Here is a 19,715-nt window from a genome sequence, read left to right as displayed (position 1 = left end):
ATTAAGTGGCTCCAGGCAGGCCAGGCATGGTGGCTCACCCCGTACTTTGAGAAGCCAAGGTGGGAGGATTGCTTGAGTCCAAGAGTTCAAGACCAGCCTTGGCAACATAGTGAGATGAGACCGCCCCTCCCTCTCACCCGTCTTTTTGTTTTTTTTTTTTTTTTTTTTTTTTTTTTTTTTGAGACGGAGTCTGGCTCTGTCACCCAGGCTGGAGTGCAGTGGCTGGATCTCAGCTCACTGCAAGCTCCGCCTCCCGGGTTCACGCCATTCTCCTGCCTCAGCCTCCCGAGTAGCTGGGACTACAGGCGCCCACCACCGCGCCCGGCTAGTTTTTTGTATTTTTTAGTAGAGACGGGGTTTCACCGTGTTAGACAGGATGGTCTCGATCTCCTGACCTCGTGATCCGCCCGTCTCGGCCTCCCAAAGTGCTGGGATTACAGGCTTGAGCCACCGCGCCCAGCCCCTCTCACCCGTCTTTACAAAAAGTTTTAAAAATTAGCTGAGCATAGTGGTGTGCACCTGTAGTTCTGGCTACTCAGGAGGCTGAGGTGGGAGGATTGCTTGAGCCCAAGAGTAACATGTCAATACCCCATCTATCTACAAAAAGTTTAAAAATTAGCCGGGCGTGGTGGCACACACCTGCAATCCCAGCTACTGGGGAGGCTGAGATGGAAGAATCACTTGAGCCCAGGAGGCAGAGGTTGCAGTGAGGCAAGATCACTCCACTGCACTCCAGCCTGGGCGACAGAGTGAGCCCTTGTCTTAAAAAGGAAAAGAGAGAGATAAGTGGCTCCCGCCTGTCTGTCAGAAACAAATTGCAATAATAGTCATTGTATCTTATACTGTTAAAGCAAACCAACCAACCTGCCTACCTCCCCAGAAGGCTCTGATGGGCCGCTGGGCAGGGGCCACTGCCCACCATCAATCCCTGCCCACATGTGGACAGCCCTCTCCTCAGCTGCTGGGTCAGCCTTGTCACTCCTGTCTGGTCCTGGGAACTCCTGGGGCCTCACGCTTACCTTAGCCCCCTTCTCTCCTGCAGATTTCTTCCAGGGGAAGCACTTCTTCCTTTACGGGGAGTTCCCTGGTGATGAGCGGCGGAAACTCATCCGATATGTCACGGCCTTCAATGGGTGAATCTCCAGGGACTGGGGTGGGGAAGGGGTGATGGGTCCAGGGCAGGGCTCAGGGACCTGCTGGGAGGGGTGGGGGTGTGGGAAAGAAGACCATCAGAAGGATGGAGAAGGGCCATGCCCAGCAGGTGAGCACAGGCCATGGAATCCGAATGCCAGCTTGCCCACTGCCGGCAGCCCAGGATACGTTGCTTGCCTCAGTTTCCTCTTCTCTACAGTGAGGATCCCTACCCCTACCCCTGCTTCTGAAAGGGCTGGCCTGAGGATTAGCCACTGTGGGAGCTCTGGTCATTGTAGCTATGGCAAGATGGATACATGGAAGAATGGAGTCACCACAGGCAGCCTAGAGGGGGAATAGGTGGGGACAGTGTGAGGACAGCCATTGAGAGTGGCTGGGGAGTAGGATGTCAGTGCTGATTCCCTGATGTGCCTTCTACCTCTTTTCTTCTCTCCCACCAGGGAACTCGAGGACTATATGAGCGACCGGGTTCAGTTTGTGATCACGGCACAGGAATGGGATCCCAGCTTTGAGGAGGTGAGTACCAAAGAGGCAGAGAATGGGAGACCCTGGCACACCTTTGCATCTCCTCCGTCCTCCCCTTGATGACACATTCCTGTATGGACTCCACCCCACCTTGCAGGCCTTGATGGATAACCCCTCCCTGGCATTTGTTCGTCCCCGATGGATCTACAGTTGCAACGAGAAACAGAAGTTACTTCCTCACCAGCTCTATGGAGTGGTGCCACAGGCCTGAAGTATGTGCTACACACACACACACACACACACACACACACACAAAAGATGCATTTAATAAAGATGAGTTGGTTTGGAGCAGCTGCCTATTCTCACCCAGGAGTCTCCCAAAACGCTAAGAGGCTCCCTGGGACCTGGGGAAGAATGCTGGGCATCTCCATCAGAGATCTAGTAGAGAAGGAACTATTTGTCTCTTCTGCTTGGCTCCTTATCCTTGTGCTGGCAAGAGGCAGGGAACTGGGAATCTGACTCTCAGCACTGCCCCTCAACTTGTTCTGGCCCTGTGAGCCACACCTGTGTCTTGGCTGTCCCTTCGTGGCTGGAGGCCTCGGTACCCATGAGGTCCGTCTCTCTCCTGAAGCCTCAGCATCCCCAGGCCAGGGATAGTGCCTTTCCTCCAGGGTTTTCAGAAGTAGCTGTATAATGAATGTCACCACCGTGGTTTTACATCACCTAATTTAGGAGGTAGAATGGGAGGAAAGGACATTTTAAGCAACCCACTCAAACCCTGGACCCCCTTCAAGGCTCCACCACGTTTAAGTGGGAATTGAGCTGATTGTGAGGGAATCAGGGCAGAGGATGGGATGGTGCTCTAGGCAGAGGCCACAGCATGGGTCAGGAGGTGGGAAGCAGCCTGAGGCAGGCAGAAGAACATTGCTGCCTTTGGTGAAGAGGCTTTGGGGGCAGATTTAGAAAGCCAGGCACAGTCCTTGCAGCTCTGCTGTCCCGTGTGATCACCACTGGGTACAGGTAGCTATTTAAATTAATTAAAATGAAATGAAATGAAATGTAAACTTCACTTCTGTAGTCACAGTGGCCATGCATTTCAGTTGCTCAGTGGCTACTGTATTGGGCCAGTGGCTACTGTATTGGGCAGCACAGAGAACACTTGCATCACTCTAGAAAGGTCTTTTGGACAGGGCTGGCCTGAAGGTCTATGAACTCCAGGCTGAGAAGCCTGGACTTTAATCTGAGGGTGGGAAGGTTAGGAGGGGGTTTGAACAGGACAGAGGCCAGGGTCAGAGGTAGGTTTGAGATCTGACCTTTGGGTAACCTTTTCTTGGACATTCCAAGCCCTTTCCCAACTTTTGCCTCATCAACCAAGGGTTACCAGTCTCACTTCTGTCTCTTTCTGATGAGGATGGTTTTACATTATTATTAGAGACAGAGTCTTGCTCTGTTGCCCAGGCTGAAGTGCAGTGGTGCAATCACTGCTTACTCAGCCTCGATCTCCTGGGCCCAAGCGATCTTCCTGCTTCCGCCTCCTGAGTAGGTGGGACTAAAGGCGTGTACCACCACACCTGAGAAATTTTCTCTTTTTTGTAGAGATGGACTCTCACTATGTTGCCCAGGCTGGCCTCAAACTCCTGGCCTCAAGCAATCTTCCCGCCTTGGCCTCCTAAAGTGCTGGGATTACAGGTGTTGAGCCACCGCGCCCAGCTAAGCGTGGCTTTATTTTTTATTTATTTATTTATTTATTTTTTGAGACGGAGTCTCGCTCTGTCGCCCGGGCTGGAGTGCAGTGGCCGGATCTCAGCTCACTGCAAGCTCCGCCTCCCAGGTTTATGCCATTCTCCTGCCTCAGCCTCCCGAATAGCCGGGACTACAGGCGCCCGCCACCTCGCCCGGCTAGTTTTTTGTATTTTTTTTTTAGTAGAGACGGGGTTTCACCGTGTTAGCCAGGATGGTCTCGATCTCCTGACCTCGTGATCCGCCCGCCTCGGCCTCCCAGAGTGCTGGGATTACAGGCTTGAGCCACCGCGCCCGGCCTAAGCGTGGCTTTAGACTTCACGTTTATTCATTCATTTGCTCATTCACATTCCTACCGATAACTCACCATGTTAGTTTTGTACTACTGCTGTAACAAATTATCACAAACTCAGTGGCTTAAAACAATAGAAATTTATGATCTTATAGGTTTGGAGGTCTGAAGTGCAAAATGGGTATCCTTGGGCTAAAAATCAAGGTAGGCAGGGCTGCGTTCCTTCTGGAGGTTTGAGGGGAGAATCTGCTTTCTTGTCTTTTCCAGCTTCTAGAAGCCGCCCACATTCCATTCCCCTTCTATATTCCAGGCCTGCAATGGCCTATTGAGTCCTTCTCATATCCCATCACCCTGACCTTGACTCTTCTGTTCCGTATTTCCACATGTAAAGATTTTTGTGATTGTAGACCAGGTGCAGTAGCTCACGCCTGTAATCCCAGCACTTTGGGAGGCCGAGGCAGGCGGATCACCCAAGGTTGGGAGTTTGAGACCAGCCTGACCAACATGGAGAAACCCCATCTCTACTAAAAATACAAAATGAGTCAGGTGTGGTGGCAAATGCCTGTAATCCCAGCTTCTTGGGAGGCTGAGGCAGGAGAATCGCTTGAACTTGGGAGGCAGAGGTTGCAGTCTGCCAAGATCATGTTATTGCACTTAAGCCTGGGCAACAAGAGATCTTTGTGATTACATTAAGCCTGCCTGGATCATTTGGGATAATCTCCCTGTTTTTTGTTTTTGAGGCTGAGTCTCTCTCTGTCGCCCAGGCTGGAGTACAGTGGCACATTCTCAGCTCACTGCAGCCTCCGCCTCCTGAGTTCAAGCAGTTCTCTGCCTTAGCCTCCCGAGTAGCTGGGATTCCAGGCGCCTGCCACCATGCCCAGCTAATTTTTGTATTTTTAGTAGAGATGAGGTTTCACCATGTTGACCAGGCAGGTCTCGAACTCCTGACTTCAGGTGATCCACCTGCCTCAGCCATCCAAAGTGCTGTATTACAGGCATGAGCCACTGTGCCCAGCCAGGATGTGAATATCTTTGGGAGGCTATTACTCTGCCTACCACAGCCACCATGTGGGAGACACTGGGAAGACAGTATGAAAAAAACAGACAGTAGTCCCCAGTCTCATTGGCCTGACATTGTACAGGGCGACAGAGATGGTGCATGTGCAATGCAGCCTTGGACAGTGGGAAATGCTGTGAGAGCAAGGAAAACATAGCATCGTGAGTGACAGCAATGGTAAGGTCTTGGTAGTTTAGATAGGGTGATTGGGGATGGCCTTTCGGAGGACTTACAGGGACCTGGGAGAAGTAAGGAGTATCTGAGAGAGCCCTTCCAGGCAGAGGAAAAGCAAGTTCAAAGGCCCTGAGGCAGGAGCGCGCATTATGTGTTCAAGGAACAGCTGGGTGGGTGTCAGGCTATCAAGAGACCCAGGATCCACCTAGACTCAGGCACTGCCCTGTGGTTTGGTTGCCAATAAATCTCATCTTTCCTGGCCTCATTTCCCCCATCTGTGAAAGTAAGGTTGGATCAGATCAACACCCTCTCAAATGAGTATGTGTCTTTGAAACTTTGCTGCTGGTGTGGTTGCTTTGGAGAAACTCTCCAGCTCACATATACAGCACAGCTCTCTGTATAAACGTGGATACAAGCAGCACTGCTGGGTTAGGAGGACAGAGTAGACCCCTTACCCCTCCCAGAACCTTCCCCGAAAGGCCTGATTAGAGTACAGTACAGCAACCTGCTCAGTCCTAGCCCTTATGCTGGACACTTTGTTTTCTCCTACTTTTATTTTTTATTTATTTTTATTTTTTATTTTTATTTATTTTTTTGATACACAGTTTCACTTTTTTGCCCAGGCTGGAGTGCAGTGGTGCAATCTTGGCTCACCACAACCTCCGGCTCCCAGGTTCAAGCAATTCTCCTGCCTCAGCCTCCCAAGTAGCTGGGATTACAGTCATGCGCCACCACCCCGGCTAATTTTGTATTTTTAGTAGAGATGGGGTTTCTCCATGTTGATCAGGCTGGTCTTGAACTCCCGACCTCAGGTGATCCACCTGCCTCGGCCTCCCAAAGTGCTGGGATTACAGGCGTGAGCCACCATGCCCGGCTCTCGTACTTTTAAGTTCAGAGGTACATGTGCAGGATGTGCAGTTTTGTTTCATAGGTAAATGTATGCCGTGGTGGTTTGCTGCACAGATCATCCCATCACCTGGGTATTAAGCCCAGCATCCATTAGCTATACTTCCTGATGCTCTTCCTAGCCCCTCACCCCCATCCCCTGACAGGCCCCAGTGTGTGTTGTTCCCCCCATGTGTTCTTTTTTTTTTGTGAGATGGAGTCTCACTCTGTCACCTAGGCTGGAGTACAGTGGCATGATCTTGGCTCACTGCAACCTCTGCCTCTTGGGTTCGAGGGATTCTCATGCCTCAGCCTCCCGAGTAGCTGGGATTACAGGCGTTTGCCACCATGCCCGGCTAATTTTCGTATTTTTAGTAGAGAGGGGGTTTTGCCATGTTGGCCAGGCTGGTTTTGAACTCCTGACCTCAGGTGATCTGCCCGCCTCCACCTCCCAAAGTGCTGGGATTAGAGGCGTGAGGCACCATGCCCAGCTGTGTCCATGTGTTCTCATCATTCCGCTCCCACTTATAAGTGAGAACATGCAGTATTTGGTTTTCTGTTCCTGTGTTAGTTTGCTAAGGATAATGGCTTCCAGCTCCTTCCATGTCCCTGCAAAGGATGTGATCTCATTCCATTTTATGACTGCATAGTATTACCTGGTGTATATGTACCACATGTTCTTTATCTAGTCTATGGACACTTTCAACTTTCTCCTTCCTCCACAACTTTCAGATCTCAGCTCAAACATTACATCCTCAACAAGGCCTTTCCTAACCTCCACTGTATAATAGGATATGCCAGGTACACACTCTTAAAATACTACATCTCATCCATCCTAGTCATAACTTTACATTCATTTATGGTCACATTTACCTATCTTTTCTTTTTTTTTTTTTGAGACGGAGTCTTGCTTTGTCGCCCAGGCTGGTGTTCAGTGGTGCAATCTCAGCTCACTGCAAGCTCCACCTCGGGTTCATGCCATTCTCCTGCCTCAGCCTCCCAAGTAGCTGGGACTACAGGCGCCCGCCACCACGCCCGGCTAATTTTTTTTTTTGTATTTTTTTAGTAGAGACAGGGTTTCACCGTGTTAGCCAGGATGGTCTCGATCTCCTGACCTCGTGATCTGCCCGTCTCGGCCTCCCAAAGTGCTGGGGGATTACAGGCGTGAGAGCCACCGTGCCTGGCCTACCCATCTTTTCATCTATGATTTATACTCTTTTGTCTCTTAAGGATATTGTCTCTACTTCTGGAGTTACTAAGATAATTCTTATTTCCATGTAAATGTTTTTGAGTTTTTCTCTTCAAATTTAGATCTTAAACTCCCAGAAACGTATTTTTGCATATGGTGTGAGGTAGGGATCTGCAGTAGTTTCCCATTGTTGCTGTAACAAATTGCCATAAGCTTAGTGGCGTTAGACTACACAAGTTAATTTTATTATAGTTCTGGAGGTCAGTGGTCCAAAATCAGCCTCACTGGCCTAAAATCAAGTGTCAGCAGGGTTGCAATCCTTCTGGAGGCTCTAAGGAGGAATTTATTTCCTTGCCTTTTGTAGGCAAAATTCCTTGACTTGGGGTCTTCCATCACTCGAATATTTGCTTTTATGATCACCTCTCTCTGTCTCCTGCTTCCCTCTTTCCCATATAAGGACCCTTGTGATTATATTGGGCCTATCTGAATAATCAGGATAACTTACCCATCTCAATCACATCTGCAGTGTCCCTTTTGCTACATGCCAGCTAACATACAGGTTCTGGGGATTCAAATGTGGATATCTTTGGGGGATCATTCTTCTATACAACAGGGGATTCAACTTAATTTTTCCCCATGTCTCTTAGCCTTATTTACTGATTAGTCTGTCCATCCTCCACTCATCCATGTCAGGTCACAACAAACTACAGCCCATAGGCAAAATCCAGCCTACTTAGAATTTTGGTAAATGTTTATTGGAACACAGCCATGCTCATTCATTTATGTATTGTAATGTGTGTGGCTGCTTTCCTGCTACAGTGGCAGAGTGGAATAGTTGTGGAAGACGCTGTGTGGCCTGCAGAACTTAAAAATGTAACAGATGCAGCTGGGCTCAGTGGCTCACGCCTGGAATCCCAGGACATTGGGAGGCCAAGACAGGAGGATCACTTGAGGCTAGGAGATTGAGGTCAGCCTGGGCAACATAGTGAGACCCCCATCTCTACAAAAAAATAAAAAATAAATTTAGCTGGGGCCTGGGTGCAGTGGCTCACGTCTGTAATCCCAGCACTTTGGGAGGCCAAGGCAGGCGGACCACTTGAGGTCAGGAGTTCGAGACCAGCCTGGCCAACATGGCGAAACCCCATCTCTACTAGAAATGCAAAAATTAACTGGGCATGGTGGCGCACACCTGAAATCCCAGCTTCTCAGGAGGCTGAGGTAGGAGAATTGCTTGAGCCCGGGAGGCAGAGGTTGCAATGAGTGGTGATCATGCCACTGCACTCCAGCCTGGGCAACAGAGCAAGACTGTCTCAAAAATAAAAATAAATAAGCCAGGTGTGGTGGTGTGTGCCTGTAGTCCCAGCTACTTCTGAGGCTGAGGTAGGAGGATCACTTGTGCCCAGGAGTTCAGGGCAATGAGCTGTGATCGTGCCACTGCACTCCAGCCTGGGCAACAGAGCAAGACCCTGTCTCAAAAAAAAAAAAAAAAAAAAAAAAAAAGAGATGCTCCTTGACTTACAATGGTGCTACATCCAGATGAACCCATCATAAAGTTGGAAAGTCCTGATTCAAACCATTGTAAGTCAGGTACCGTCTGTACTGTTTGGCCCTTTATAGAAAAGGTTGCCACTCCCAGATCTACAGGTCCAGTTTGTCATATGTCAGCATAAGCACAGGTCTGTTTCTGAGCTCTCAGTTGTCTCCCACTGACCTGTTTTCAAGCCAACACCACCAATTTCACTACTGCACAGCTTTGTAATAATTTTTGTATCTGGGTTGAGGGGGTGGGGAGCCAAGGCTCTCCTACTTGTTCTTCTAAATGGACTTGGGGCCAGGCATGGTGGCTCACACATGTAATCCTAGCACTTTGGGAGGCCAAAGTGGGAGGACTGCTTGAGTCCAGAAGTTCAGACTAGCCTGGGCAACATAGATCCTATCTCTATATACATACATACATAGATGAATGAATGACTTGGCTGCTGCTGGTTTTGTTTTGTTTTTTTTTTGAGGCAGGGTCTCTGTCGCCCAGGCTGGAGTGCAGTGGTGCAACCTTGGCTCACTGCAACCTCTGCCTCCCGGGTTCAAGCGATTCTTGTACCTCAGCCTCCCCAAGTAGCTGGGATTACAGGTGCACGCCACCATACCCAGCTAGTTTTTATATTTTTAGTAGAGACGGAGTTTCATCATGCTGGCCAAGCTGGTTTCGAACTCCTGACTTCAAGTGATCCACCTGCCTTGGCCTCCCAAAATGCTGGGATTACAGGTCTGAGCCACTCTGCGTGGCCTGCTGCTGCTGCTTTTTAAAATTAGTGTCCACTTTCCTCACTAGACAAGGTCTGTCTTCATTGCTGTGTCCCCAGCACCCCATGCAGGGCCCAGCACACAGGAGGTGCTTAATATTTGTGGAATGAAGAGTAGTCCCATGCTAGCTTGCTCATCTTTATTTTACAATGGGAGAAACAGGCTCTAAGAGGGGAACTGACTTTGCCTGAGGTGTTGCTTGCCCCTTACAAATGCCTTATAACCCACCCATTTTACAGCAAAGGCATCTGAGTCCGGAGGAGTGAGAAAGCTTGTCCAAGGCCTGGCAACTTGTAAGAAGTGGGTCAGGGATGGCTCTGAACCTTGGGATTTTTTTCCTTTTTCTTTTTGAGATGGGTCTTGCTGTGTCATCCAGACTGGAAGGCAGTCGCACGATCACAGCTCACGGCAGCCTTGACCTGCCAGCTCAAGTGATCCACCCACCTCAGCTTCCCAAGTAGCTGGGACTACAGGTACATGCCACCACACCCAGCTTTTGTTTTTTTTGGTAGAGATGGGGTCTTGCTATGTTGTCCAGACTGCTCTTGGACTTCTGGCTCAAGCTATCCTTCCGCCTTGGCCTCTCAAAGTGCTGGGATTATAGGCGTGAGCCACCACACCCAACCTGAAGCTTGGGCTTTTGAATGTCTTTTTTTTTTTTTTTTTTCGAGACGGAGTCTCGCTCTGTCGCCCAGGCTGGAGTGCAGTGGCCCGGATCTCAGCTCACTGCAAGCTCCGCCTCCCGGGTTCACACCATTCTCCTGCCTCAGCCTCCCGAGTAGCTGGGACTACAGGCGCCCACCACCTCGCCTGGCTTGTTTTTTTTTTTGTATTTTTTTAGTAGAGACGGGGTTTCACTGTGTTAGCCAGGATGGTCTCGATCTCCTGACCTCGTGATCTGCCCGTCTTGGCCTCCCAAAGTGCTGGGATTACAGGCTTGAGCCACCATGCCCAGCCTTGAATGTCTTTAAATGGTCAGTGGCATACCCTTTTATCACCATGTGTATCTTGGAGATCTTTCCACATCCGTACATACAGCACTTTTTTTTTTCCTACGGCTACCTATTCCATTCCATGGCTATAATTCAATAGTCGGTCCTCTGTTCTTGGGCACTTGAGTTGCTTCCAGTCTTTGGCCACAACAGTCGCACTGCGGTGAACACCCTTATACACAATGCTTTTTTCACATACATGAGTTTATAGAATAAATTTCCACAAGTGGAAGAGTTGAGACAAGCATATATTTTCAGTTTCTTAGATACAGTCATATGGCCAAAGTGGAGACACCAATTTAAACTTTTAACAAGAGAGCCTGTTTGCCCACAATCCTCATCAACCCACGATAGTAGCAGACTTTACCTTTGCCATGTAAGTGTGTGGGGAGAAGCAGAGCCAGGGCTGTCAAAGCACAGCTCCATGTCCATGGTTTGAGATCTCCCCAAAGCAGGGGAGCAAAGAGTTCCTCGGGCTTCTGAGTTCAAGCCCAGTATAAATGGCCAATCCCTTGCCTTGCCCTCTGCCAGCTATCTGGAAGAGGGAGCTTATACGGTCGGTTTTAGAAATCCCACCTCTTACTGGCGAGGGCTGGCGGCAGAGGGGGACAGTGAGCCAAGGGAGGGCTCAGTCTCTCTCCCCTTTGTGCTCCACCTGGTGGTGGCTGCGTTGATGAAGGAGCAGTAAGCGTCTCTGGCCAAAGGCCTGGCCGCAGCTGGAGCATCGGTGCCGGGCCGTCGCCTGGCTGCCGGGTGCGGTTGGGGGGTCGTGACATAGGCGATGGGCAGCCAGCTTGGAGGGAAATGAGAAAGCCTTGGGGCAATGCGGGCAAGGATAGGGGCGGGCATCGGTGGCGTGGTGCGTGTGGCGGTGGGCCGCCAGCTTGGAAGGGTAGCAGAAGGACTTGGGGCAGTCGGGGCACGGGTAGGGGCGGGTGGGTGCGTGGGTCCAGAGGTGAGCCGCCAGCTTGGAGCGGTGGCCAAAGGCCTTCGGGCAGTGTGGGCACGGGTGCGGGCGGGCGCCGCTGTGCGTGAGGCGGTGGGCTGCCAGCTTGGAGGGGTAGGAGAAGGCCTTGGGGCAGTCTGGGCATGGGTGGGGTCGGGCGCCGCCGTGTGCTAAGCGGTGCGTGGCCAGCTTGGACGGGTACGAGAAGGCCTTGTCACAGTCGGGACAGCGGTGCGGGCGCTGGGGCGGGGGCCGCCGGCGAGGCCTGGGAGGCGCGCTCGCGGACGCGGTGGGCCCTGGAGCTGACTGGCTGGGCTTCTGCAGTGGGCCCTGGTGGGGAGCTGGGGGACAGGAGGGCTGGTGGGCGCCAGGAAGCAGCCAACGCCCTGGGCCTAGGCCAGGCTCCGCCACGACTTTGATATTCGAGGGGCTCCTCCAAGTGTACCTGGGCACCTCAAGCATCATATTGAGACTCCCCAAATTGCATGTTTCTGCTCCCCCTCCCCCCAGGCGTCATTCTGAGGGACTCCAAAGGGTTACTTTCCTGGATCCCAGAGCTCCTAAGGCTTCCTCAAAGCTACCAACGTATCCGTTTCTAGTGTCTTCCCAGTGATCACCCTGACATCCCGCATGTCATCCCTGCCCCGTCCCTTCTGTAATTTCCTGAGCCCTAGCAAATGCTTACTGAGGCTCTCTCTGAGCCAAATGGGAGGATTTCCCAGAACGTGGCCATTTTTGGGGATCCCAGATAGTCATCACCCTGGGGCCCTCAAACTTTCACCCTGAGATTCCCCCAGAATGTGATTATCTTGGCCCCTATTCCTGGAGAATGCTCCCTACTCACAGGCGGGGCCACTCTCACCTTCTTTGGTTACCGGTTCCTTGCCAGTGGGACTAGGATCTGTGGCCCCGGCCGCGGACTCCGCGCCTCGCTCCAGCATCTTGCTGGCACAGGAACCTAGGGGCAGGGCGCGGGGTTGGGGGTGAAGGCGGTGATTACCAGCCTGATGGGGATAGGGTTGGAGGGCCTAAAATGAAGGATCAGACTGTTTAGGAGCAAGGTCTGTAAGTATGGGGTGCTAAGGCGAGGGCAGGCTTAGCGGTTGGGCGGAACCTAAGAGCACAGTGAGCGGGGCTATGCAAATTCAAGCCAGAGGCAGTCCCTTCGCTGTCTAAACCCAGGGTTGAAGTGTTTGAGCAGAGTGGGCGGGGTCTCCACAACTAACTCAGCGACCGCCCTGAGCGCGGAGCGGGCGGGGCCTGTGTGCAGAGTGGGCGGGACCTTCCCCACCAGACCCTGCAGTCCTGGAATGGGCGGAGCTGTACAAATAGGACCAAAGTCTGTTGTTCTGAAACTAGACCCAGGAGGCGGGGGCCTTCGAGCGGAGTGGGCAGGTCTTTCATCACCGTTCCAGGGGAGGGGCCTATGAGCACAGTGCGCGAGGCTTCACGTCGAAGACCTAGCTTTACCCGGCTTTTGACTTAGTTCATTGACGCCGCGTCAACTGCGTCCTTCTTGCTGTTAAATTTCATCCCTGGCTTGGATGGGGCCGTGGAGGATAGAGGGGGGACCTGGAGGAAGATACGTAAGGAACCTGGCATGTGTCGCGGTCCAGAGACCCCTAATTGACTTCTCCCTCAGAGTCCCAAGCGTAAAGGAGTCAATGCACCCTTCCGAATCAGACATTCAAGCATCGATGCACCCTCCCGAGGCTCAGGCACCAATGCACAGCCCCTCCAGAATCTAGGCGTCCGAACCACAACCGTTCTCCCTCGGGGTGATTCTGGCATTCAGCCTGCAAGCCAGTATCCGCGCCCGAACCCCTGCCCCCTCACCTGCAGGACGGCCCCTCCCCGGGGGCGGAGCTTCGGGCTCCTCCCGCCGCGGCCACGGCCGCAGCCGCTGCTGCTGCTGCTGCTGCTGCACTGCCCTCGGACCAGCGAAGCTGCACCGCCCGGCGCGCGTCCGGCGTCGGGGGAGGGCAGGGAAGGGAGCGCGCGCGAGCTGCTCGGCCCAACCTCATTTCCATCCCCTCCTCCCACGCTGGACCAAAGTGGGCGTCAGAAAGCATGCGCAGTGCCGGCTGGCAGAGGCTGCGCAGGGGGAGACGGAATGGAAGGAGGGGCTGGGTGCGCCAGCTAGGCAGGCAAGTTCGTGAGCAAGCGCGAAGCTACCGGATCGACGGAAAGTGCACCGCCGGTGGCGGGGCCTACGGTGGCTGACTGGAGTCAAGCACGTGCAAGACTAACATGGACAAACTGCGCTTGGAAATCAATACATGCACCCCTCTTTTTAATGTCCTTCTTCTTTTCGAGAATTCCGCTGGGTTCCATCTCCAGAGGCAGTTTCAAGAGCTCGCTGCTAATTCCACCCTTCAAGGCGTTTGCAAAAAGTCTGACCATTTCTTCGAGAGAGGGCGGAGGCGGGACTCCGGGTTCAGAGACAGCCAGTGCCCAATAAAAGGCACGTTATTTGCATAGCGCCTCAGCACACCTCGCTCTTGGGTGATTCAAGATTCTCAGCCACGTCCCCATCTACCTTCCCCCTCGGAAGCCTGGGTGGTCCCGAGGTGCCCTGGCCCATGCTCGTGGTGCTAGGCCTGGGGTGGCATGTAGCTCGGCATTCTTCCCGAGCAGTGGCGGTACACCTTCCTGCCTGGTGCAGGAAGGACCAGGAAATGCCCATAAAAGTCCTCTGCACGGGTGGGTCTCCAGTCCGATAACCCGCAAGGTCTGCGATCCCTGGGAGTTTGGCGGGGTTATTTGGACTGGAGCCACATTGCCTGGGTAACTGGTTTGGAATCCGGCTGTGCCAGTTTCTAGCTGTGTGACCCTTTCTAGCTCTCTTTCTAGGCCTGTTTCCTCATCTATAAAATGGAGCGTTGTTAGGATTAAATACGATAATCAATGGAAAGTGTTTAGAATAGAAAGTGCCTAGGCCGGGCTCCCTATCTCGTGCCTGTAATCCCAGCACTCGGGGAGGCAGAGGTAGGCGAATCACTTGAGCCCAGGAGTTCTAAACTAGACTGGGACCAGGCGCGGTGGCTCACTCCTGTAATCCCAACACTTTGGGAGGTGGAGGTGGACGGATCACTTGAGGTCAGGAGTTCAAGACTAGCCTGGCCAACATGGTGAAACCCCGTCTCTACTAAAAATACAAAAATTAGTCGGGCGTGGTGGCACACGCTTGTAATCTCAGCTACTCTGGAGGCTGAGGTAGGAGAATGGCTTGAACCTGGGAGGCAGAGGTTGCAGTGAGCCAAGATCAAGCCACTGCACTCCAGCCTGGGCAACAGAGTGAGACTCTGTCTCAAAAACAAACAAACAAACAAACAAAAAAACCAAAAACCCAAACAAAAATCCTAGCCTGGGCAACATAGCGAGACACCTTCCCATCTTTAAAAAAACAAAACAAACAAAAACAAAAAACAACCAAAAAAAAAGCCTGGCTTAGTGGCAGCCTGTAGTCCTAGCTATTTCACTGGGATAGGGAGTGGGACTGACCCAGGAGTTCAAGTCTGCAATAAGCTATGATTGTGTTACTGCACTCCAGCCTGTGCAACAGAGCAATACCCCATATCTTTAAAAAATTTTTTTTAAAATAATTATTCACTCATGACTAGTGTTGTTTCATTTACCCCCATCCACTCTTCCCAAATGATTCTGAAGCTAAATGTCAAACATCATATCTCATAAATATCTTTTTATTACACTTCATTTGCTTGACTCAAGATCTAAATGAGCTCCACACATTATATTAGTTTGAAGTGACTCTTCGTTCTTTTTTTTTTTTTTTTTTTGAGATGGAGTCTCACTCTGTCCCCCAGGCTGGAGTGCAGTGGCGCATTCTTGGCTCACTGCAACCTCTGCCTCCTGGGTTCAAGCGATTCTCCTGCCTCAGCCTCCGAAGTAGCTGGGATTACAGGTGCTCACCACAACACCCAGCTAATGTTTGTATTTTTAGTAGAGACAGGGTTTCACCATGTTGGCCAGGCTGGTCTCGATCTCCTGACCTCGTGACCCACCTGTCTCGGCCTCCCAAAGTGCTGGGATTAGAGGCGTGAGCCACTGCGCCTGCCTTTTTTTTTTTTTTTTTTTTTTTTTTTGGATGGAGTCTCGCTCTGTCGCCCAGGCTGGCGTGCAGTGGCAAGATCTCGGCTCACTGCAACCTCCACCTCCCAGATTCAAGTAATTCTCCTGCTTCAGCCTCCTGAGTAGCTGGGATTACAGGCACCCACCACCATGCCCGGCTAATTTTTTTTGTATTTTTAGTAAAGATGGGGTTTCACCACATAGGCCAATCTGGTCTCAAACTCCTGACCTCAGGTGATCCTCCCACTTCGGCCTCCCACAGTGCTGGATTACAGGTGTGAGCCACCGTGCCCAGCCTCTAGGGCCACAGCTATTTTCAAGAACCATGATTTTAAGGAGGCAGAGTAGAAGCCAGAAGACCAGTGAGGGTATTGTTATATATTAATTACAGTATTAATTGCTAGCACTTATTATACACTGGAAGCTGTCCTTATGTGGTTAACTTATTTAATCCCCATAGCAATGTTTTAAGAGGAGACGCTACTATCATCCTTGTACAGAGGAGGAAAATGAGGTTTGGAGGGGAAGGTCATCCCAGCCAGGAAGTAGCAGAGCTAGGATTTGAATCCCTCAGCCTGGCCCTGCAGTCCGGGCAATTTGCGTTTATGCTTTGCTGCCCATTGAATGGGGCAGAGGGTGTGCTGATGGAAAAGTGGCCAGGTTAAGATAGGTTAAATCTGGCTGGGCACGGTGGCTCACCTCTGTAATCCCAGCACTTTGGTAGGCTGAGGTGGGTGGATTACTTGGGGTCAGGAGTTCCAGACCAGCCTGGCCAACATGGCGAAACCCCATCTCTACTAAAAATACAAAAATTAGCTGGGTGTGGTGGCGTGCACCTGTAATCCCAGCTACTTGGGAGGCTGGGGCAGGAGAGTCTCTCGAACCCAGGAGGCAGAGGTTGCAGTGAGCTGAGATTGCACCACCGCACTCTGGCCTGGGCAACAGAGCAAGACTCCATCTCAAAAACAAACAAACAAAAGAAAACCAGGTTAACTCAGCAGGGCCTGGAAGTGGGTGGAGGTGGCAAAGGTAGGAAGTCAAGGATAGTGACAAAATAATGATGGGCAGTTCCCATTGAGCACCTGTACTATGGCAGGCTGTTGAACTGTTTTCAACCTCATTTTGCAGATAAGAAAATTGGAACCCAGAAGAAGGTAAGTTTTGTGCCCAAGGTCCTACAGCTGAGAAGGGTGAAACCAAGTCTAATTCTTAGAACATCTCACAGCTGAGCCTATAAACCCCATCTAGGGTGTGTCTTCAAAGGACAGATAAATGGTCTAGAAATTCTGCAAAAACAACAGGAAAGGGTGCCAGGGGTGAGAAGGTCTTATTTAGGGGACCTTCTCAGTAAGGAGTTCCTTTCCCTGGCTCCTCCCTCCCCTGAGCTCCCCAAATCCCTACACCTCCCTGTGTCTCAGACCTGCTGTCCCTACCTCTCTCCCCAACCAGCCAGACTGAGTCACCTCTGGGTCCTCAGCTTTGTCTAGCTTGAGCCAGACATGCATGAGACCTCATGCCTGGAATAAATGAGAAACATTCTCTTAGTGTAGCAGGACGAGCCCCAAACAAACTCCTCAGACACTGGATTAAAGAAGGAAGAGGGCCGGGCGCGGTGGCTCAAGCCTGTAATCCCAGCACTTTGGGAGGCCGAGACGGGCAGATCACGAGGTCAGGAGTTCAAGACCATCCGGGCTAACACGGTGAAACCCCGTCTCTACTAAAAATACAAAAAATTAGCCGGGTGTGGTGGCGGGCGCCTGTAGTCCCAGCTACTCGGGAGGCTGAGGCAGGAGAATGGCGTAAACCCGGGAGGCGGAGCTTGCAGTGAGCTGAGATCCGGCCACTGTACTCCAGCCTGGGTGACAGAGCGAGACTCCGTCTCAAAAAAAAAAAAAAAAAAAAAAAAAAGAAGGAAGAGGTTTTTTATTCGGCCGGGAGCGTCGGCAGACTCGCGTCTTAAGAGCCGAGCTCGGCTAAGTTTTTTTTTGTATTTTTAGTAGAGACGGGGCGAGGTGGCAGGCGCCTGTAGTCCCAGTTACTCGGGAGGCTGAGGCAGGAGAATGGCGTGAACCCGGGAGGCGGAGCTTGAAGCTGAGATCCGGCCACTGCACTCCAGCCTGGGTGACAGAGCGAGACTCCGTCTCAAAAAAAAAAAAAAAAAAAGAGCCGAGCTCCCTGAAAAAGAAATATTTGACCCTTTTAAAGGCTTACAGCGGCCGGGGCGCGGTGGCTCACGCCTGTAATCCCAGCACTTTGGGAGGCCGAGGCGGGCGGATCACAAGGTCAGGAGATCGAGACCACGGTGAAACCCCGTCTCTACTAAAAATACAAAAAATTAGCCGGGCGCGGTTGTGGGTGCCTGTAGTCCCAGCTAATAGGGAGGCTGAGGCAGGAGAATGGCGTGAACCCGGGAGGCGGAGCTTGCAGTGAGCCGAGATCGCGCCACTGCACTCCAGCCTGGGCGACAGAGCGAGACTCCGTCTCAAAAAAAAAAAAAAAAAAAAAAAAGGCTTACAGCTATAAGGGGTCCACGTGAAAGGGTCGTGATAAATTGAGCAAGCGTGGGAAACGTGACTGGGGCCTACGTGCATCAGCTAACAGAACAAAGTTTTACAATGCTTTTTTTCATACAGTGTCTGGAATTTACAGATAACACAAGTAGTTTAGGCCAGGGGTTGATGTTATTATTATTACTTTGTTTAACTCCTAGGGCCGGGTGGTGGTGCCAAGGTTGTCTGGCTATTTATCTTACTTTTGTTTCTTTCTCTCTTTCCTCCTGTCTTGTGAACTAGGCAAGGTGAGGGGAGGAGGGCAGCAGGAGTAGTAGTGGTCTCTTTCCTTATTAGCTCTGAGGTTTTCTCTACCTGCTTCAAGACTATCTGGGTTCTGGATGTCTTCTTTTCCTTTTTTTTTTTTTTTTTCAGACACTCTTGCTCTGTTGCCCAGACAGGGTTTTGCTATGTTACAGAGGCGCAATCTTGGATCACTGCAACCTCTGCCTCTTGGGTTCAAGTGATTCTCATGCCTCAGCTTCCCAAGTATTTGGATCTACAGGCGTGCCCCACCACTCCTAGTTAATTTTTTGTACTTTTTTTTTTTTTTTTTTTTTTTTTGAGTAGAGATGGGGTTTCACCATGTTGGCCAGGCTGTCTCAAACTCTTGACCTCAAGTGATCCACCCTCCTTGGCCTCCCAAAGTGCTCAAAGTGCCTCTCCATGTGCTCAGCCACATAATTTTTTTTTTTTTTGAGATGGAGTCTGTCTCTGTTGACCAGGCTGGAATGCAGTGGCACGATCTCGGCTCACTGCAGCCTCCACCTCCTGGGTTCAAGCAATTCTCCTGCCTCAGCCTCCTGAGTAGCTGGGATTACAGGTGCACACCACCGCGCCCGGCTAATTTTTGTATTTTTAGTAGAGACGGGGTTTCATCATGTTGGTCAGGCTAGTCTCGAACTCCTGACCTCGTGATCCACCCGCCTCAGCCTCCCAAAGTGCTGGGATTACAGGTGTGAGCCACCGTGCCCAGCCAGCCACATAAAATTTTAATGAAGCAATTTGATAGGCTCAAGGAAAAGCAGGCCTTCTCTGTGTAAAGGTATTAACACAGAGGCTGCTCTGAAAATAGCTCCAGGGACCATGCCCTGGAAACTCCAGAATTAAGATAAATGTTGTTGCGGGAAACCCCTCTTCAGAATCTCTGTACGGGACAGGATAACGCAGTGGTTCATACCTGTAATCCCAGCATTTTGGGAGGCCCAGGTGGGAGGACCTGGGAGGCCAGGAGCTGGAAACCAGCCTGGGCAACATAGCAAGACCCCTGTTTCTACAAAAATATTTAAAAATTAAAAATAAAAAAAGCTCTGCCCCTAGGCTGGAAATTAAGGCTGCTCTGATATCTCAAAGCGACATAGATCCTCCAGATGAGAGTGGGAATTCCTAGTCTCACTACTGCTGTGATTCCAAAGTGCAGTGCCATCATCTCTGCTCACTGCAACCTCTGCCTCCCGGAACCGAACATATTTTTCTAACCATGACTATCCTACCACCCGCTAGAAAACAGCCCCACGGGACGCGGTGGTTCACGTCGGTAATCCCAGCGCTTTGGGAGGACAAGATGGGAGGAACGCTTGAGCTCAGGAGTTCGAGATCAGCCTGGGCAACATAGTGAGACTTCCATCTCTGCAAAAAACAAATAATTATATATATATTCACACACACATATATATACATATGTGTATATGTATATCTATATGTGTGTGTGTGTCTGTGTGTGTGTATATATATATATATATGCCGGGTGTGGTGGCAACGTGCCATAGTCGCAGCTACTCAGGAGGCTGAGGTTGGAGGATCGCTTGAACCTGGGAGTTTAAGGCTGTAATAAGCCGAGATCGAGTCACTGCACTCAAGTCTGCGTGACAGAGCGAGACT

The 19,715-nt window shown here is 51.2% G+C and overlaps 2 protein-coding genes across 5 annotated transcripts in view; one reads left to right on the top strand and one right to left on the bottom strand.

Moving 5' to 3' along the window:
• Window positions 1-1,965, top strand: part of XRCC1 (X-ray repair cross complementing 1) — a 34,915-nt gene extending 32,950 nt beyond the window's left edge. For both annotated transcript variants that reach the window (XM_015124156.3, XM_077983159.1), the window contains exons 15-17: window positions 1,043-1,133; window positions 1,593-1,668; window positions 1,775-1,965. In XM_015124156.3, coding sequence (XP_014979642.3) covers window positions 1,043-1,133; window positions 1,593-1,668; window positions 1,775-1,888 — 281 coding nt within the window. In that variant the 3' untranslated portion in view covers window positions 1,889-1,965. The remainder of the gene's footprint in view (window positions 1-1,042; window positions 1,134-1,592; window positions 1,669-1,774) is intronic.
• Window positions 1,966-10,433: 8,468 nt separating this feature from the next.
• ZNF575 (zinc finger protein 575) lies at window positions 10,434-13,366 on the bottom strand. Of its 3 annotated transcripts, none has more exon segments than NM_001194192.3 (4): window positions 10,434-11,534; window positions 12,056-12,221; window positions 12,664-12,765; window positions 13,030-13,366. In NM_001194192.3, coding segments are annotated over 2 exon segments (738 nt in total). In that variant the 5' UTR covers window positions 12,135-12,221; window positions 12,664-12,765; window positions 13,030-13,366; the 3' UTR covers window positions 10,434-10,875.
• Window positions 13,367-19,715: the final 6,349 nt, after the last annotated feature.

The sequence above is a fragment of the Macaca mulatta genome, chromosome 19 (genome assembly GCF_049350105.2).
Source record: "Macaca mulatta isolate MMU2019108-1 chromosome 19, T2T-MMU8v2.0, whole genome shotgun sequence".
Lineage (NCBI taxonomy): Eukaryota > Metazoa > Chordata > Mammalia > Primates > Cercopithecidae > Macaca > Macaca mulatta.
Note: the sequence above shows the minus strand (reverse complement) of the source record. Positions and strands in the feature narration are given on the sequence as shown.

Bases quoted from the DNA above. Each gene is read 5' to 3' on its own strand.
- ZNF575 (XM_077976600.1), bottom strand. From the start codon at position 12,134: ATGCTGGAGCGAGGCGCGGAGTCCGCGGCCGGGGCCACAGATCCTAGT. The intron at 11,535-12,055 runs GTGAGAGTGGCC...CCTGTCCCCCAG, and splicing joins GGAACCGGTAACCAAAGAAG to CTCCCCACCAGGGCCCACTG.